This window comes from Lontra canadensis, unplaced genomic scaffold (assembly GCF_010015895.1).
Source record: "Lontra canadensis isolate GAN:19392208 unplaced genomic scaffold, GSC_riverotter_1.0 scaffold2, whole genome shotgun sequence".
Taxonomy (NCBI): domain Eukaryota; kingdom Metazoa; phylum Chordata; class Mammalia; order Carnivora; family Mustelidae; genus Lontra; species Lontra canadensis.
In genome coordinates, this window is record NW_022630996.1 from 16,768,356 (window position 1) to 16,788,239 (window position 19,884).

Below are 19,884 nucleotides of genomic sequence, written 5' to 3' on the forward strand. Positions count from 1 at the left end.
AGCTCAGAGATTATTCTTTTATTGAATGACTTTCAATTTCCCAAATTTAACCAGCTGAAATTATACTGTGATAACCATTCAATTTAACCTTTAGAAATGAAGTCATTGCCTTTTAGTGGAAAAATCTGCATTTTATCATCAACAGGAAATACAATGCCTTTGGCTTATTCTACAAGACCTTTTTAGTCCTGTAACTTTAGCACAGAAAGAGCAGATGGTGGTATATGTGTGCCTCATATAAAAAGTGGATAAGTAAGTATTTACCTAGTTAGAATAAACTATCAAGGGCGCCTGGGTGGCTCAGTGGGTTAAGCCTCTGCCTTCGGCTCAGGTCATGATCTCGGGGTCCTGAGATCGAGCTCCGCATCTGGCTCTCTGCTAGGCAGGGAGCCTGCTTCCCTCTCTCTCTCTCTGCCTGCCTCTCTGCCTACTTGTGATCTCTGTCTGTCAAATAATAAAATCTTTAAAAAAAAAAAAAAAAAAAAAAGAATAAACTATCAACTATCCAAGCTTGCTTTCTTCCGATATTCAATCCTCTTTCTCTAACTTGGATGAGGTGGGAAGCTCATCGAGGTGGTATGCCAAGGGATGTCTTTCGTCAAGTCTGCCAAACCACAGAACTATCTCAAAGTTATGACTCGTAATTTGTGAGGTCCAGAAAAGTTTCTAAAAATAAACCCTACCTTCCTTCCCTCGTCCCAAACTGTCCCTTTCCCCATTTCTCCAACTCTAACTTCCCAACAGATTATTACAATTTTTTTTCTTAAACTGATATTCAGTGTTAAGACTTTGCAAATTATAGCCCTACATGAAGTGCTCCCCTTCTTTCTCTTGATAACTTCTGCATGGTGGCCCATGAAGCCTGCTTTATAATGGATACCCTGGGCCTTCTCTTCACAAAGACCCTGGAAATTCCCTTTCCATCCTATCCTGGGTTATGTTTCCTAGATCCACAACTTCCTCTTTCTTGATTTACTTCCTTTCCATTTGGAAAAAAAAAAAATCCTACTCTTATTTCATGGAGAAAATGTCTTCTCTCTCTGAGGTCAGGTAAGTTAATACGGTATTGTTTTTGTAGTTTCAGTCAGGAAAAACACTATCCATAAATACTTTGAGTCAACAGATAAATTCCTTTCATTATTCATCAGCACAGTAATAAAGTATCTAGAGGAACTTCACACTGGAAGACATATCTTCCAATTATTTTCAGGTTAAATATTTCTCAAAAAAACATGTAATTTATCCAGATTGTAGACATCTGATTTGTAATACAGAATTAAGTTGATTAAAAAATAGTTAAAGGAAACGTTTCTATGTTAAACTGGTAAAGAGAACCACAAACAATGACAACAGAAAAAGGCCATTTACATTTAAAACAACTGTGCTGTTGGGGCACCTGGGTGGCTCAGTAGGTAAAGTGTGCAACTCAGGTTAAGTGTCCAAGGCTCAGGTCATGATCTCAGGTCATGAGATCAAGCCCCACATCAGGCTCCATGCTGAGCCTGGAGTCTGCTTCAGATTTTCTCTTCCTCTCCCTTCCGCTCATTCTCTCACTCATGTCTCTCATATAAATAAAATCTTTAAAACAACTGTGCTCTTCCTTTTCTAAGAATGAAATGTGGAATCTTTGTTGGAAAACCATCACAGACGACCTGAACATTTCTGGAAAAAGGGCATGTGACTGGTCTAAAAGCACAGCTTATACGTGGTAGGTGACAGTGAGAATCTGAAACAAAGCAACTAACTGGTCTCCTGTTCTGGATGTCAACTACCAGGCCACGATGAAAAATAACAGGGTTGAAATACATTTTTTTTCTTTCAAAGTTTCAGATCAATTTTTATCGCTTCCAAAGTCTCCTCCATAGGGAAGAGGCAAAAATTTATTACAGAAGCAGAAAATGGCTTCAGAGATAATTAAAATAATATGTGCAGAGTAAAGAATTTAAAAGACAGTCTGATGAAGCAAAAGTTTCATTTCATGGGCAAATCAAGAACTCAGGGGCAAGGAAATTGATGTCATGCTAAACTCTACCTCACCTGAGAAAAGAACCCAACTTCAGAAAAGGATAAAGAAAAAAATTAGTAAGCAACCTGTGACATAAAATTTTTAAAAAATCAAAATAAATTTTATTATAAAAGGTTAGAGGATTAAAATAACTCCAATACCCCCTAAAATACTCTGAACATTCATTTTCACCTGGAGACATACCAATTTAGGTCCAATGAATCTTAAAGAAAGCTTTTTTAATTATGTTTAATTCATTTTCTTGAGGCTCTACATTTTAAAATATTTTGTTATTTGAATTCAATTAATTAACATACAGTGTATCATTAGTTTCAGAGGTAGAGTCCAGTTATTAATCAGTTATAAAGCCCCATGTTTTTAAAGAGTTAATAAAATAGATAAATAAAAAATTTGGAGGAGAAAGTTCTAGTTTTTGAGACATGGAGAAAAATGACAACTATTATGGCATAAGTTTATTATTAATTAAGACAGAAAATGATTAGTTTTGAAGAATATATCAAACCAAAAATCTAATCATTTCATTCAATAAAGATTTATAAATGATGATGTTAAAAAAAACACAAAACTATATGGTATCCTTTGGTATTACAGACTATGAATTAGCTAAAGAAATAAAAATGTTCTTTTTATTTTTTAATTAATTAATTAATTTGAGAAACAGAGAGAGAGAACAAGAGAACACAAGCAGGGAGGGGCAGAGGGAGAGGAAGAAGCAGACTCCCTGCTGAGCAGGGAGCCCAATGTTGGGCTTGATCCCAGAAGCCTGGGATCCTCACCTGAACAGAGGGCAAACGCTTAACTAACTGAGACACCCAGGTGCCCCTAAAATGTTGTTTCTGAAAGAAAAGAACAACTGAAATAAATATCCAAGAATAAATATCCAGAAAGCTTGGATATTCCAAAAAATAAATATCCAGAAGCTCACGAAATAAATTACAGTACATCAAGAAGACAGAAGACTAGGTAGACATTAAAAGTATGGTTCAAGAAGACATTCATGTGCAAAAATATAACAGGAAAAGGCAATTAAGCACCTACTATGTGCCAGGCATTGTTCAAGGCACTGACGGTATAGTTAAGAATTAAACAAAGTTTCTGTCCTAAAAACAGTTTATATCATTTAAAGGGGAGGGGAGGGAGGAAAAATTTTAAAAACCCGTATTTTGGTATATAGATGTATTTTTACTGACAAAATTCTGATGGTAGCAGTAGAGATCATTTTCTTCTTTTTGGCTTACTGATTTTTTGATGCATTTAAAATAAAAAATTTTGACAGAAAATTTGTGGTACAAAGATGTGTAAGCTTTTGTTTTCAAAAGAAAATACATTAACATTCAGTGCTGATTCAGCTCTGCCCAGATAAACTCACAAATTACTCAGGTCAGAAAACTGTCTCCCCAGTTGTTTAAGAGCCAAATTCAACATTTTCTACAGTGATAATAGGCTTAAATTGTAATAAAACTACCCTTACAGAAAAGGGTAGTTAGAAATGTAGTGTTTTGGATGTACCGAGAAATTCTAATTCTTCCTGAAGAAAAATACAGATTTAACTCTGCCTCACCTAGTGACTTTACAACTCTGGTTTAATGTAATCACATGGAGATACTGTATTGGGGTTCTTGAAGTACAACCCTAAGGATCTAGCTTATCAATGGAAACCATGTACCCCAGAATGCATGAGTGATGGCAGAGAATTCAGACAGAGTTTTGATCAGCATACCCAAACGAATCTGGAGGATCTCCCATCATTGTCATATCTTTCTCTAAGAGTACACAGGTAATTATGGATGCCCTGGATTTCTTACACACTGAAAACCACACAGACACCATGATTACATACATTTATCTACTTACTATTCTTAGGAAACTCTCTTAACTGTGATGGCACAGAGCCATAAGACATTGCTCCTGAGGATAATCCAGTTGGGAAAATTCGCTCTTGCTCCCTATGCCCCTTCAGTTAACAAAAACTGCTCTAAAGTCACCAGTTAACTGGTTTTGCTAAATCCACTGGATAGTTCTCAATCTTCATCCTTCTTCACCTTGAAGCAGCATGGTTAAGTCTTGTGCTGTAAGGCTCTCTCTTCTTAGTTACTAGGATTTTCCTCTGATAGCTCAGGAAACACATTTTTTACGTTTGTTTGGTGGGTATAACCCACCAAACAATGTATGATCTTTATATTTTGCAGATAAAGGGCTTGGCCTAGAGGCTCTTCTCTTGATATTCTCTGGGAATTTTGTATATTCACACCATATATATACCCAACATCCCTAAGTTCATGCATGAAGCCCAGGCAACTTTTTGGGGCCCTAGACCATTTGAATGGCTCCTGGTATCTCACTTTTAACGTGTCCAGAAATTCTTAGTTTCCTCTGCAAATCTACACCACCAGTATCTACCATATGGGAAAAGCAGTACCACCAAATCACCTGTTGTTTGTAGTCAGACACTTAGAGTGCTCACGCATGACGCCCGCTTTCATCCCCCTGATGCAAGTAATGACCACATTCTACCAGTCCTACCACCAAACTAGATCTCAAATTTATCTTTCCACATCCACTGTCACAGCCTCAGTTTCAGCTACTGTTCAGCACTCCAGTAACCAGTGTCTTAAAGCCACTCTTGCTCAAGTCTATCTCCGGCAGCAGCCACGGTGGCGGCAGTAGGGTGGGGGAGGGGATGATACATAATTATAAAATGCTGACCTAATTAGTCTCTCCCTTGTCAATGATTTCTCATTATTCTTTGGACAGATTTCAAAAGTTCTCCTCAAAGATCACAAAGTAAATGTTTCAATCATTTGCTGTCTTAATTTCAATCACTATCTTCAATATTCCAGCAACAGTGGCCTTGCCTCTTAGACGCAAGCAACTTCCTACCCTAAGACCTTTCTGTATAGAGTTTGATTCTTTAGCCCTGAACAAGATCTTCAATGGATTCCTTCTTTAGACCTCACTTTATAATCACTTAAAAGACTTTGACCATGTGGAATAAGCTCTGGCCCTGAGTACACACACTCACTACTAGCACAGGTGTAATTATAGAAAGAATTGTAGGGGTGCCTGGGTGGCTCAGTCAGTTAAGTGTCTGCCTTTGGCTCAGGTCATGATCTCTGGGTCCTGGGATTGAGTCTCCAGCCAGATCCCTGCTGGGGGGAGGGTGCAGAGCCTGTTTCTCCCTCTCCCTGTTGCATCCTCGCTTGTGCTCTCTGCCAAATAAATAAAATCAAAAAAAAAAAAAAAAAAAAAAGAAAGAAAGAAAGAAAAATTGCATATGCTCTGTAAGGGCTGTAACTGTCTTGTTCAGTGTCATATCCTCAACACCCAGCATTGTGTGTGACATATAAGCAGCACTCAATAAATACTTATGGTCTGATCATTCATTCACTGACTCAACATGACAAATGCATTTAAGAAAACAGGCCAGATGGCATATGCTAAATGTCTAAAGAGATAAAGGGGTGGCTAAAGTACTCAGAAGAGGGAGGTTTATGATGTGGGACTTGAATTGGATAAAGAGTTTAGAATACAAATACAATTGATGATGGCAGTGGTAGTTACCATGCATAGAGGACTTTCTATCTGCTCAGTAGATGCTTGGCAATTCGCTAACAATCACCACCACCATGTGAACCAGGGCTCTCGGCTGAGCTCTTGTTGTGTCAAGGGCTGTGAGTACTCCGCACATACTAAGGGATTTGATCACACCACAACCTAATGAGATAAGGGCCATCATTATTCATTTTACAGTGGAAAAATTGTGGCATGGAGGGGTTAAATAGCTCCCTCAAGGTGACAAAGTCATAAGCAGTGCAGCCAGGACTTGAGCTTGGCTCATCTGATACTGGACCCATGCTACAGATCATGGCTCCACACTGCCACTATACTGTAGTAAATACGCACCCTTTCCACTGCATCCTTCTACAAGCCTGTCCACTTCTAGGTACCAACCAGCACAGTTAACCCTGTACCTAGCAGTCAGGGTCACATAATCTTCTGAACATAGTATCATATTGCTTTAGGTCACCACCTGGCAAATCAAATCTAAACGAGGCTCTGTGAAGAGATACAAAAAAAGACCTCCCTTCCCTAGGAGTTTAGAAATCAGTGCAGAAAATCGCTGCGCATGTCAACTTGAGAATAGTTACCAATCAATACACCAATAAGCACAAAATCATGGCAGTAAGTGATTATGCAAATGCCCAAGAAAGGCGCGAGCAGAAGGCAGTGAGGATAGAAAGGGGAAATTGCCTGGAAGAAAGGCCATGCCCTGAAGGAGGAGAAAGGCACGGTCAGGAGAGGTGAAGAGAGTCCTCCAAGAAGAAGAAATGCCATTCAAGAAATACTCATTACTAACACAGTCCGCACTGGGAAACTGAAACGGGCATGGACGGCATGCAGAAAGGAAAACGAATGGTTTCTACAGGGGGTGAAGAATCTGAGCATGCTGCAGTAATGTATCATCAGTCGAACCCTAAACTCAAAGCCTCGGTGATAACTTTATCCTCAGACACCCCCAAACCTGACACTGTCTTAGGAATTCTACCATTTCTTCCTGAGAACACCATTTCTTGAAGAACTGAGGCACAAAATTACTAGGTAATTTCAAGCTGACCCTACGCTCTGATTCAAGGACATCTATCTGGACATCAACACTGCAAAGAGAGTCCAAAATTCTGTACAACACATTCTGTAGGGAGTATGTTGGAAGCATGCTAAATAAAGCCTTAAAATACGAGTAAGCACAATGTCTATGTTAGTGAAATGACTTACTTTGAGATGTTTATATAAGCAATAGCCACAGGACAAAATGAGTTCAATCTAGGGCTAAGCAGAGTTATGATGGTGAAGTGGAGAGCGAAGCCAGCGTTGGCTAGAAATATTTCAAGTTCTATCACATCACTCAGCAGCCACGAGACAGAGGCGACAACCCAAACACACACCTGAACCTGGGAATCAAAAATTTTATCAACTGCCTTCAAAATATCCTAACATTCATTTGGCTAAGCCTGTGATGGGCTCGTTTAACCAATTTGGATCCATGAAATAGAATCAAAGAACAATATCCACATGCATCCAGAGAACAGGAAAGAAAACTCAGGAGCATGAACCAGCAATACCCAAATCTATCTAGAGGCTGCTCCCTGTGGGAAGAGGTGTCACTTCATTTGGAAGAAGCTCCTGAACTCCCTCAATTTCCTTTCTCTTTCTGTTGGCTAAAGGAAGAAAGTAGAAAGTCATTATTAGAGCTCAGGACACTTAAATGAAAGCCAGGACCCTGTTTCTAAGGGCTCATTTGCATGCATTCCTGTGTGTGAAGTCATAGTTAAAAAAGGAATCAGAAGGGAAATAGAAAAATCTGTGGCAGAAAACTTCCTGAAACAGAGTTCAGTGCAGGGACATATCAAGTCTGATTATTTTGGAAAGAAGAGGTTTTATCATCAGATGCAACAAATAACCAATGCCTGCCTTTGATTGTGCTCCACCTCTGGGCAAGTCACTTGATCAAACGTTTCTTCAGAGGTGCTGAATTGCACTGCTGGGACACACTCAGCAAATGTCAAATTGTGCCCTGTCTTCAATGTCCAATCTCTTTACCTCCATTGGCTAGGATGCCTGAATTTTCCACAACAAAAACCTATTGGTGAACATAATGGTAGACCAAGTAAGGTACAGGGCATGGATGTAGGCACTCTGTAGATGAAAGAGACATTCACTTTACAACTTAAAAAAAAAAAAAATTACTTTCACAATGAAATGACTCTTCACATTTCTGGGCATACAGCAAGCAATCAAAGACCTTTCAAAGCACATGATTACATGATCTCTTATTGCCCAATCTATAAATTGATATTCTATTTCTCTTGTTTCTGCAATTGTTTCTCCTCTTAAAGAATAATTCCCCAAAATGGAAAAATTATGACTATTTATTTATTTAAAGTAGCCTCCATGCCCACTGCGGAGCCCCGTGTGGTGCTTGAACCCACAACTCCTGAGATCAAGAGTTGGACAACTCAACCAACAGAGCCACCCCGGTACCCCCAAATTGTGACACTTTAATACAAATATAAAATGAACACAGCAAATATTTATTTTAATCCACTAATTAATGAGGCACCCAAGAAGATACTACAACTATTCAAAAGAGAATCCGAAGACCACATATATATAAGGCAACCAGGATGCTGAAATGAATTGACTGAAGATGCAAAACCGTAGAGTAAAACTACAGAGTGAAAATATAACATTTGAAATAATTTCTTTTACAGGGTGGAAATCAACCATGTTGTATGTATAGGACCATATTTGTAAAAGCAGGACATCATCTGCATCATCACATCAGGCCTTCACAAGTTAAACACTCCCTGCAGAGGTACAAGACTGCCTGGCCACAAAGGAGCAGACCCCGATAGAATCAGATAACCCCAAGGGGTTGACCAGGCAGAACCCAGACTTCCTCTGGAAGAATACCGAGTAATTTTTGTGCCTGTCCCAAAGTCTTTAACAATTTCTCCTGATACTCCCAACTAATGGAGATGAGATACTATGTCCTAAATTTAGTGCCCTATGGTGCAAAATGAAGAAAACAAACAAAACTTACCCTGCTAACAAAACCATGCACACAGACATAAAAGGAACAGAACTGAGTGGAAGAGTGGATTTAAATTTGTAAAAGGAGGTACCTTAAACACAACCATCACTAACTGTGGTAAACACTGAAATATAATCTTGAAATAACTCCAGCATTTCTTTCCAGGTTTCACTGAGAAACTCATTCAGTCTGAGAAAGACTTCTCTCCTCTGCCCACTGAGCATAAATGCTTTCAAATTTTGTTAGAAGGAGAAGGGGATACCTGCAGTTCTGGGGAGTTTGAACAGAGAGCTTCAAAAACAAGAACAACTGGCCACAAAGGACTACTATGGCTGAAAGAACAATGGACAAAAGACAGTGAAGCAATGCCCTCAACTGTCAGGGAGAGCAACTAGCTGAAACAAACTCCCCCAACACAGTCAAGGTCACCTTAATAACATCCAGCTCTGGAGGGGAGGAGTGGGGAAGAGAGGAAAAAGTTAAAGAGAAAAGAAGACACTCCATCCATCTTAGCAGCTAAGAAACTTCCAGAGCAGCTGCCACTTGGGAATCACAGGTACCTTGTGCCACAGGGCTGCAGTACATGTTTCTGTGCTGCGAGAATCCAAGTCAAGGAGCTGCACGCTGCAGTCCGCTTGAAGTTTAAGAACCTTGAGTGGGGACGGAGGAAGAAGGGAACCGAGGAGCAAGATCTTCCCCCAGATAAGCAACATCTTAAACTTTGAAATATATAGGAGAGATGAAAGAAAACAACCACAAGAACCCATCACCACTACTCATCATGGCTTCCCCACAGGGGGCCACCATATTTAGGGAGCACATCATGCTTGCCTTAGAGAGTAAGGTCAGGAGCCAGTGAAAGTTCCTATGGGATTTCTCCAGGGTGGCAAATGCACAGCCCAGCCGTGGGGGCCAGTGGCGATGGTGTGAATGGAGCTCTAGCGCTGAACAACCCTCCAGGTCACAGAAGCCCACCACGCAGAAACCATAGGCTTTGGCCTTGTGTAGTTGGTACAAAAGGGACATCAGAATTAGACTGGAGGCTAAGAAAGAGTAAGAGAGGGAAGTGCTATTAAAACAACAAAACAACAAACAAAAAATGAGCAACGGTGCCATTAAGGTACGGTGATTAGAAAGAATAGAAAGGTGGCTGAAAAAAACTATAGATTAATGCAAGAAGACCATCTACACACGTGGGCCAGAAGACATGGAAAAGGAAACCAATTTCACATTGACCTAACTTACAAAGCCTCTAGGTGATGGTATGGTTTTCACCTTCTTTGCACTTACAGAGCAAAACCAGTTTTAACTTCCCTTTAGCCAAAAAGGATATTATTACTTAACTCTTCCAGGGAGGCCCAGATTCATGGGGGAGTTAGGGAAAGAGAACTTCTGTAAAGGGGTTAGAGCCTCAAGCAAAAGGAGGATAGCTTAAATATCCCCAGGAAAAGAGGACAATACAAGTATAAGAAAGCACTGGAAAACTAGGAGCTGAAGGAAAAGGTCAGGAGAAAATGCTAGAGAAAAATCCCATTTCCTTATTTATTTTTGAATATATTTATTTATTTGAGAGAGAGAGAGAGAGAGAGAGAGCATGCGGGGGTGCGGGGGGCGGGGGGGGGTCAGAGAGAAAGTGTGAAGCAGAATCAGCAAGGAGCACAGAGCCTGACACGGGCTGGACCTCAGGACCCCGAGATCATGACCTGAGCCAAAACCAAGAGTCAGATGCCTAACCAACTGTGCCACCCAGGCACCCCTATTTATTTATTTTAAAGAAACACTTCGATCCTTTATGTCTGCAAGTTAGCGTCTCACTGGTCAATTCAACAAGTATACATTTCGTGATATACTAGAGCAAGAGGGACCCAAAAATTTGACCTTCTACTTCCTACCCCCAGAGCTAGTCTTTGGATCACTGCTCTGCTTTAAGGAAATTCTTAGCATTAATACTACACATGTCCGATAAAATCATCATGGAGAGGTTACGAGAAAGTTCCCATGTAACAAGAGCAAGGAACCAAAGTCCAAGTGAACAAAGCAGCAGTGAACAGAAAAGACGACACAGGGATTTACTGAAGGCAAGGAAGGAAAGCAAGCAGCAGCAGTATTAATAGAGGAGCTGGGGCGCCTGGGTGGCTCAGTTGGTTAAGCAGTTGCCTTCAGCTTGGGTCATGATCCCAGGGTCCTGGGATCGAGCCCCACATCAGGCTCCCTGCTCAGCGTAGAGCCTGCTTCTTCCTCTCCCTCTGCCTGCCTCTCTGCCTATTTGTGATCTCTATCTCTGTCAAGTAAATAACTAAAATCTTAAAAAAAAAACAAACCCCAAACTCAAAAAACAAACAAATAAAAAAACAAAACAGAGGAGCTGCACGACTCTGTATCACGAAGCGGCAGAGATGTTCAGACAAGGGAAACTCCATCTGAGGGACCTGCAGAAGCATGACTAGACAGGACAGGCTGCTGGCCCTGGCTCTGGCCTCTTGCACTGCTGGCAACAAGGTCCCTAACTCCTCACGCACCAGGAAAGAAAGAACAGACACAACGGGCAATACAGGAAGAGTGAAACAGATAGTGTGACTCACTGAGTACTACTCACGCACCAACAGAAAAGGAAGGAGTGGAGGGGGCGCAGGAGGAAGTCAGCCCGTGCCGGCTGCAACCTGAGGAGTGGGCAGCTCCTCAGAACAGTAATTGATTTGTCTGATTTACCAGAACAGTAAGCCACGCACCAGCCCCATTTTATTGCCTGTTTTACATTCTATATCTGCAGGAGATCGTATTTATTACAGAACAGACTACAGCAAAAACAATAATAAACCCAAGATAAGAAACAGCCTTATATTCCACTGACACGCACATTCCAACTTTTGTTTGCCGGTGAGGGAGGGAGTGGAGACTGGATCGAGGAAAAACAAACCCCGCTAAGAATAAAAATGTGAATCTCTGAAGTGAAGCAGTCACCACAGAACCATCCTCCGAATCAAATCAGATCTAGTGCCAAGTCTGTCAAATTCTTAGTTGGTTTCAAATTCATAGGAACATCCTGGCCCAAAGGGAAACCAAATGATTACAGAAAAGACCAACAATGACCAGTACTTAAAATATTCCAATCTCTTCACCTTGAAAAATCAGAAATAAAGGAAATTATTAACTTCTTCAGGATCCAAATCACCAGACTGGCAGTACGTTTTTCCTTAGTGGTTACCCTGAGAACAGATGCAGAAGATGCAGAAACAAACCCCTATCCGAAAGGTGGGGTCCACTCAGTCGGTGTTACACGCAAATGCGGTGTATCTTATGGAAAACACTGCACTCAGCGGACACTAGTGGCAAAAACCATCTATGTTAACAAGAAAACAACAGAGAAAAGAACCACCCAAAAGTTGAGAGCTCACAACATTTCTGAAAAATCAAAAACCTGTCAGAAGCTCACAATATGGGACGTGGTACCAGAGGCTTTAATGGCAGGGACGAACACAAAGTGAAAACACATGTCGAGTAACCCATACATCCAGTCCAGTCCTGAGAAGCCAATGAATGTATATGAAAAGGCCTCCCTGTTTCACTGCCCAGAGGCTAGCCTTCCTCTCTTCCCAAAGCAGGTGCTCTTCCTCTATCTCCTGTGCTGAGATTACTCCCTTCCTAACACAGAAGTCAGCCATGCAGGTCTTAACACCTGCTAAGGCTCCATACCAGGCCTTTTAAGGCACTCTTGACCTTTACACAGTGAAATCATCTTTGAAAGTGCAAGAGAGGAGATACGGACAATGGGAAGAGACTCAACTCTAAACGTTGTTCTAGGCCATTAAACCTAGAACAAATTACATCCACAACGTAAGATCTTCTATATTGCATATTTCTTGAGTGTGTTTAGGAGACAAAAGTGTGATCTCTTTTCTTTTCATGTCTTTTCTTTTATTCCAAGGACGTATATTGGGATGACAAGAGGCATTATGCATAAATACTGGTCTACACTAAGTTATTCTGGCCACATATTGCATATCCCATCAGCTCAACAAACACTTCCATTTATCGTGACCTACACCTGAGAGGAGGAACAATGAACTAGGGAACGACCCAGTTAAAAGAAAGAAAGGAAAAAAAAAAAAAACTCAGAAAGTTTTATAAAACCATTATGAATGTGTGTATTTCATTGTTCTTATTGGGGGTGTTTGGTCTTCATCTGCCTGTTAAGTGATTTGCCTGTCTGATCCCACACACTCACCTGTCCCCTGGACAGTAACATCGCCAGCATGCTGCAAGAAGCCGAAAAGCCATAAATGGCACAAGGGAGCCCAACACACACATACTTAACACAACAGTGTGACAGAAAGAAGCGGGGGTTAGAAGCAGGGAGACAAAGTTCCTCTATTACAGAGGGCACTTAAAAAAAAAAAAGGGCCTGCGGAGCTGAATCATGTGTGATGGAGGTAGACAAGGTCACTCTGACATCTATTTAAATGGAACAGCTTTTTCACTTTCTCTCTCCCACTTGTTCAAGCTTTCCTTGTTTATTTATGTGATAACTGAGGGAGATTTAACTCACATGTATTTTTAAATACCAGAAGAGCAAACCAATTCTCCAAAATCAAGACAGAAAAGAGAATAAAGAAATGTATGAAAATGAGCTATAGCTGGGGAAGGAGGAGAGAAAAAAATAGGAAGAAAAAAACTGTAAACAAGTTTCATAAAGACCATTGCTGCAAAAAGGAATAAAAGACAACACCAAAACACATCAAGGCGTAAGTGGGAGATTCAAAGACAGCAACAGAGCATTAGGACTCGAGGCTGGCAGGTGCCAGAAGCCCAGCCCCAAGGTGAGTGGGTCTCCATTCAAAAACCTGCTGAGATCTTCCCCTCCCTGGCAATGGGAAGTCTGAGCAAAAGCACGAACTCCACAGGCCAAAAGGCATCCCACTATCCCCAAGGTTTAATTCAGCCTCTAGAAGGCCCTGGAATGCAGACCTGACATAAGTTTTTGGATGGGCACATCTGGCCCCGGTGTAGAGTCATCAACGTTTTATTTTCCAAAACTGTTATTTATAACTTTCTTCTCCCTCCAGTTGAACAGCCAAAGACTTGCCCTTTGATTACTCCACCATCTTCGACAAAAGAATATTAAGGAAAATATTGTAGATAATTTCGCAGGAGACACACGCAGCAATGATCACATATGTCAACGATAACAGGACAAGCTGAGCCACAGGGGAATCAGGCCTATTACCAGCAAGCCAGGAGTCCCACCTGTTAATGAGGAGCCCTAGCACATCCATCTTAGTCACCTGGGGCTCGAAGGCCGTTGGCAATAGGTTTCTGGGCCTCAGAGGAATCTTAGCTACAAAGAATGTGTATCAACGTACCTCACTCATTAAAGAGAGGCATGACTTTTTGACAAAAGTCCACTCAATGTAGGGAATACTATTTAATCTGTAGTCTGAAGTGATGGGTCAGAGTAAGAAAAGCTCAACAGAATCCCATTGCTTCAAATGAACACGGTACTGCTATACCTGGGCAAGGGACAGCTGGCCAGACACATTTATAATAAGCAATCACAAGGAACAATAAGGAAAGTCTCAGCTAGGCTTGGGAACACAACATAACAAGAAGATAATACACTCTAATCCGTCACTGCTGTGGGTGAGCTCTAGAAGCTTTTGTTTATAAAAGCATTTTCTTCTGGGTGACCAAGGCAAGCTCCCTGAGTCTCCAAAAACTAAGATTTACTAGCCCTTCCTCAGTCATCTCCCCAAGGCGATGTGGTCCCCCTTATGCATGACCTGAATCCCCTCCTTAACCATAAGTTACTATGCAGTTGAGATGGATGGTGTGTGGCCCAGGAACAGAGGGTAAACTGAGGAGCCAACAAGCCTTCTCTGGGCCCGGGATCAAACCAACACCTTGGCGGCTCACTCTCCCCTTGGTCGGTTCTGTCTCTCTTCGCAGCAGCTGCTGCTGTCCGACACTGCCACTTCCCCTGCCCACCTGCATGCAAGGATTTTTATCACTTTGGTTCACTGTTACATTCTTAGTGCCTAGAGCAGTTCAGGCACAGTAAGCACTCAAATACTTGCTGAATAAATGAATAAACCTTCTTAACTGACACAGGTATTGTCTTCAGCCAAGAAATCCGAAATATGCAAGGGTAAAGTCCTATGCACTCAGCTGTCATTAGGACACAGCCCTTTGGGGGCTCCGAAATATTTGCACCTTCCATTCCTCTACATCCTCTGTATGTATTAGCTCACAGGATGGGTTCATATGCCTCCCCCTCAGAGACGACCTGAGGAAAAAGAAGCCACTAATTTTTAAGGTTGTCCTAAAATCTACACTTGACCTTTCTCCATTAAGACTTACTAGTCACAGTGATAACCAAACAGGGATTTAAAATGGAGGTAATTTTTTCTTACTATGATTGGGAAGAAGTATCTCTAACTCCTCATAATGAAAGAATGGAAAAGTAGCACAGTAACAGTTCAGGTGAAGAGACAGGAGGAGGTTTTATGCCCTAGTTTGAATTCTGCTTTCTCAGAATATAAAACAGGATCTCCATAGATGCATAAGCAGCAGCCCTAGAAAAATTCACATTCTGTGTCTGAAAACAAACGAGTTATAGAAAACACATAAGCTGAAGTCCTTTGGTGAATAAGCAGCCAAGCTTCTGGCGCCTCTGAGCCACACAGCTCTATTCAGGGACACAACTCACCCCAGATATGTCTGCGACACGGTGGATAGGCACTTCCTTCTTGCTGTGCAATCCTTTGCCATTCTTAATAGCTCTGTAAAGGAAGAAGAAAAAACCTAATTAATATACAAATCACATTAAGAAGGGGTGGGAGGATGGGAAAAAAGGGGTGAGAAGAGAGGTCGTTCAAATTGCACAAGTCACACTGTCATTACACAAGTCACACTGCACACTTCTGAGTAGCCAGTCCTCTGCAGGAGCATTCGGTAGCGGGGAGAAGACAAGCCTGTTCTTCTAAGCCCGGGACTGAGTACTTGGCTGCTAGTTTCAGCTAACAGTGTGCCTGGTAATCAGAGAGAACTCCCCAACTTGTTTCCAAATTAAAGGCATTGTTCCAGGCACAAAAGAAGAATCAGTTGGAAGAGCACACTCCTAAGAAACAGAAGTAATAATGTTTCTTTTCTGCATTTAATCACATGAAACATTTTAAATGCAAAATATGCAGCTAGTGTTCCAATTCTAATGGAAATAAGTTCCTCCTAGGTAAAAAGATAAGTTGTCCTGAATGAATAAACACTATACGGAAAAGTCATTTTTAAGAGTGGGGGGAAAATTAGCAAAAACTACGTCTTAAGCCTCATTTTAAATCATTTTCAGGTTATAACCACAGCGGATTTAGCAAGGGATTTGGGGGAACTCTGTCACACATCTGATCACTGGTTGGTTTGCTCCAGTCTCCCATCTTTTATCTCCTAATCCCCTGAGTGGTAGCTTCGGGAAGTCGAAGCAGCATCAGTGTGTGTGATCACTCCTTTAACAATGAAGGACCGAGAATAAAACTGATTGGTAATTCACCAGGTTACTACACCGCAAGGTAAAGACCTTCCTATGCCCTGCCACACTGCAGACCAAAGCAAGGAACATATTTGAGTTTAGAGAATGAAAAACAGAGATTCGGGGTGTACCCACTCTCCTGTCTAGACTTTGGAGAGTTTCTGAATTCCAGACAAAGTGTAGAGAAAATTGCCCAGACCAGGATCAGTATGTCGGACCCTCACACTACACAGCAGTAACCACACTTCTACCATAGCCCGCTCATGCTCTTACTATTAATGACCAGAAGTAGAGGCCACTACTCTGCAGGACTTACTTTCAGGTCCTAACTTTCTAAATCAAACTCATATATACCAAATGGAGTAGGAGTTGCCCAGTGCAAAGTGGTGCAGTCCTCCTTCTTATATACTTGGGATGTTACCATCCACCCCTCACCCCTGCCTCTAGCTCTGGGGGTCTCTCACTCAACTAATCTGAAACACCTTCTATTCAGCAATAATTTACTGTCTACTTTATATTCCATGACAAGGGTAAAAAATGAAAGTACAGATGTTTAATAAGAAAAACAAAGCCAAACAGTCACTCTGATCTGCGCTGCTAACTGATAAAGCAGTTCAGAGTTTCTTGAATTCCCACGGTTCTTCCCGAATTCAAATCAAGGCCTTTAGCCTTAGAAATTGCAAGTGGGTCAGAATTCTCCATTTACAATTTAGTCCACTGATTTATTATTCAGGGAATGTGTTAAAAATCAGAGACTAGGGCTGGTTCTCAAGGTATGCTCCTATTACCTTGGCATTTACAAACTAATGGCAGAGGATGGGAGGATGACTTATATGGAAAACCAATGGGTGGAGGCCAGCGACAGACCTGACTCTTCTACCCTGGCCAGGAATACATCCTGTGCCACCAACAGGCTCTCCTCATTTTGCTACCATAAACTCGAAGGAGCAGCCTTGAGAACAAGAAGCCTCTGTGAGGTGAGCCGCCCTGACTGTAACTCACCTTCCTCCAAGGCGAGGCCTGCTAAGCCTCCTGCAGGTCCTCTGGGGGCACGAAATGCCTACAGCCTTTTCCTCTTCTAACAACAAGGACAACCAAAATAAATGGACCTGCCCTATAAACAGATGGGTTCATGTGACAGCACTGCTGAACTTGTGGCCTTTCCTGGGGCCTGGAGAGCATCTCATAAACTACAGGGAAAAAAGAACAGGGCCCGAGCAGTAAGTTAGAAAACAAAGGTTCTTGAGGCAAAAACAGCGAGGTGATAAACTAAAATTCTGCTTTCTTTTAGTGACCCCAAAGCAGCTCTGTGCCCAGAGCAGAAATCCAAGACTTAGCCAAGATTAAGCATGCTTAAGGGAGAAAAAAATAATACCCTAAAACCAGAAAACATGAATTAAAAACCAAAAAATTCTTTAGAATTAAACCTTAATAAAAATTTTTTGAGAAAAAGAAAAACTTCTTCATGCTCTACCTTGTTCCTAAAAAGGATACTATCAGTCATTTATTTGCATATAGGCATTAATTTTGGAAAAACCTTCAAACACTTTATCTTTTCATACTTAAGACTGCTAAATTAGATCAATTTCAGACACATTCAAGAAGCAGCAAGAAAGCAGTATTTTATTATCACAATATCTAAGCAGATAAACAGTTCTCACTGTTCTTAAGAAAACAGAAAAAATTGAAAGAATAATTTATAAACACTACGTAAAATAATGTCCACCTAGGAAGCGCTCTAAAGGCTAAGTGGTACACGGGACCCCAGCGGCCAGGTATGAGGGCTCTCCGAGAAATTGGCTATGTGGTCTAATTCAGCGTGGGTCTCCTTCCCTGTGCTGAGGTTGCTTTGGCTGTTGTTCCCAAACTGCTGCAGAAATGACCTGGGAGGCATCTCCGGAAAACCTCCCTCGGCCTGAAACAAGGCTGATGCCACAGCAACAGCTTCTTCTCAAGAGAGTATCTGGGGGAAGTACCCAGTATAGAAATCCATGCATTTAGCTCGAAGAGGAAAGGAGCGAGCACCAAGAGTGGCAGGCTTGCTGTGGTTCTTTGCCAAAGGAAACAGAATATACATCTTGTTCCAGGACTCTAAGGATATGTAACATGACTGCCTACTAACTGTTGTATAAATGGTAAATAAAGTGGAGATCCAAAGTCTGCTGCTTTGTCACTACTTCTCAGTGGGGGCCCCTGCATCTTATGTAACCATGTTTCCCTGGGTTTGGGAAGCTGGGAGGCCTGGGAGGCCAGTCAGGTAGCAGTGTGCTTCCACTGACACCCGCACCACAGAGCAAATACCTGACTCCCCTCCCCACACTCCGTCTCCTCCCTGTAGGCTGCAACCACAGCTCAACATCCTTTTTCATTAGGCAAGGAATGAAAGTCCTGACTTCTAAACTTCTCCTGCTGTGTCTGCTTAATAGCTGCTTTCTCACAAAAGCAGGCTGGTGCTCAGGCCAGCCAGGAGAAAGGAAGCAGTGGGGCAGAACACAGCCTGCTTCTCTCAGAAGCTTTTGTCTCCAGGAAGCAGCTGTGTAAAGATGGCAAAGCCAAGAGGTGTCAATAATGGACAGAAATCACCACCAGACAGGAAAAGTGAGTATATGTCCACCTACATACACAAAGGGGTAACAGGGCAGAAGAAGGATAAAAACTCAGCTTTCTACGTTGCTTCTAGAAGCATCTAGAAGCCACTGTGTGGGAAAGAAATACCATTCCAATCACTGGAAAACACTTTTCTTTCTTTAAAGTTTGAAACTGTCATGTATGGAATGCTACTGTCTCCCCAGTCGAAGTTAAAACATGAACTTTGCAAAGACAGGTGAGAACACTGTTTATGCGAGATTACCTCCACTGCCTCAACACCATAGGACTAGAATCTTAGCACTCTTCAATGCCAAGGAATAGAGTTTGCTCTAAGGATTTAAGGTCCCTTGCTCAGGCAGTAAAACCTAAGGACCAAGCTTCTCCAAGGCACCATTAACGCACAACAGTTCATCTTGTGCCAACAAACATGCCGTAGTCTTTTTTTTAGATTTATCTTTGAATTTTTATTATTATATTTTAGGCCACAGTCTTAACTCCAATTCAATGATGGTAAATTGTTATTCTCAATATATACTTTTGAGCGATTACAAAGAAAGCCCAAGGCTTTACAGTTAGATCCAACCTGACCCAATCATAGAACAGTGATCAGGAATTCTTACCCTGGGGACATATGTGAGCTTCACACTTGGGATCTTGGGAGTTATCTATAAACTACCCTAAAATGACAGAATCACACATGGGAATTTTTGGGGGGAATAGTAGCTTCCAACAGGGTTTCATAAGAACTACTTTCATACACTAAAGAGATCTAAAGAAATCCAAGTGATGGAAAGCAGAAGTGGCATACAACAGATAGGGGGTGAGAGGCAAGGGAGGAGGTAGAGTTGAGGTCAGGAGATCCTGAATCCACAATTTCCACTTAACAACACTTTCTTGTATCTAGGAACCAAAATGTTCCTTAATTGCTTCTGTTTCATCACCTACCTTCAATATTTTCTTCCTTCCTAACTGTACTCACGTAGCCTTCTGGTAACTCTACTGGGCCAGGCCCTCCCTAGTTTATTCCAAGATAACATCAGGAAATTTTTAATTAAACTCACCCAATCCCTTTGGATACTGCACATCACGTTGATTTGACACTGCACACGCTGTTGCATGACTTCTCCATAAAAATCTGTTATTTTGTTGACCTACTTTTAT

General features: G+C 41.6%; 1 protein-coding gene across 1 annotated transcript in view; it reads right to left on the reverse strand.

The window, feature by feature from the left end:
* The window catches only part of SND1 (staphylococcal nuclease and tudor domain containing 1), a 411,695-nt gene that overhangs the window by 158,862 nt on the left and 232,949 nt on the right, over window positions 1–19,884 (reverse strand). Inside the window, exon 14 of the mRNA XM_032869880.1 lies at window positions 15,322–15,394. Within this exon, the coding sequence (XP_032725771.1) occupies window positions 15,322–15,394 (73 nt within the window). The remainder of the gene's footprint in view (window positions 1–15,321; window positions 15,395–19,884) is intronic.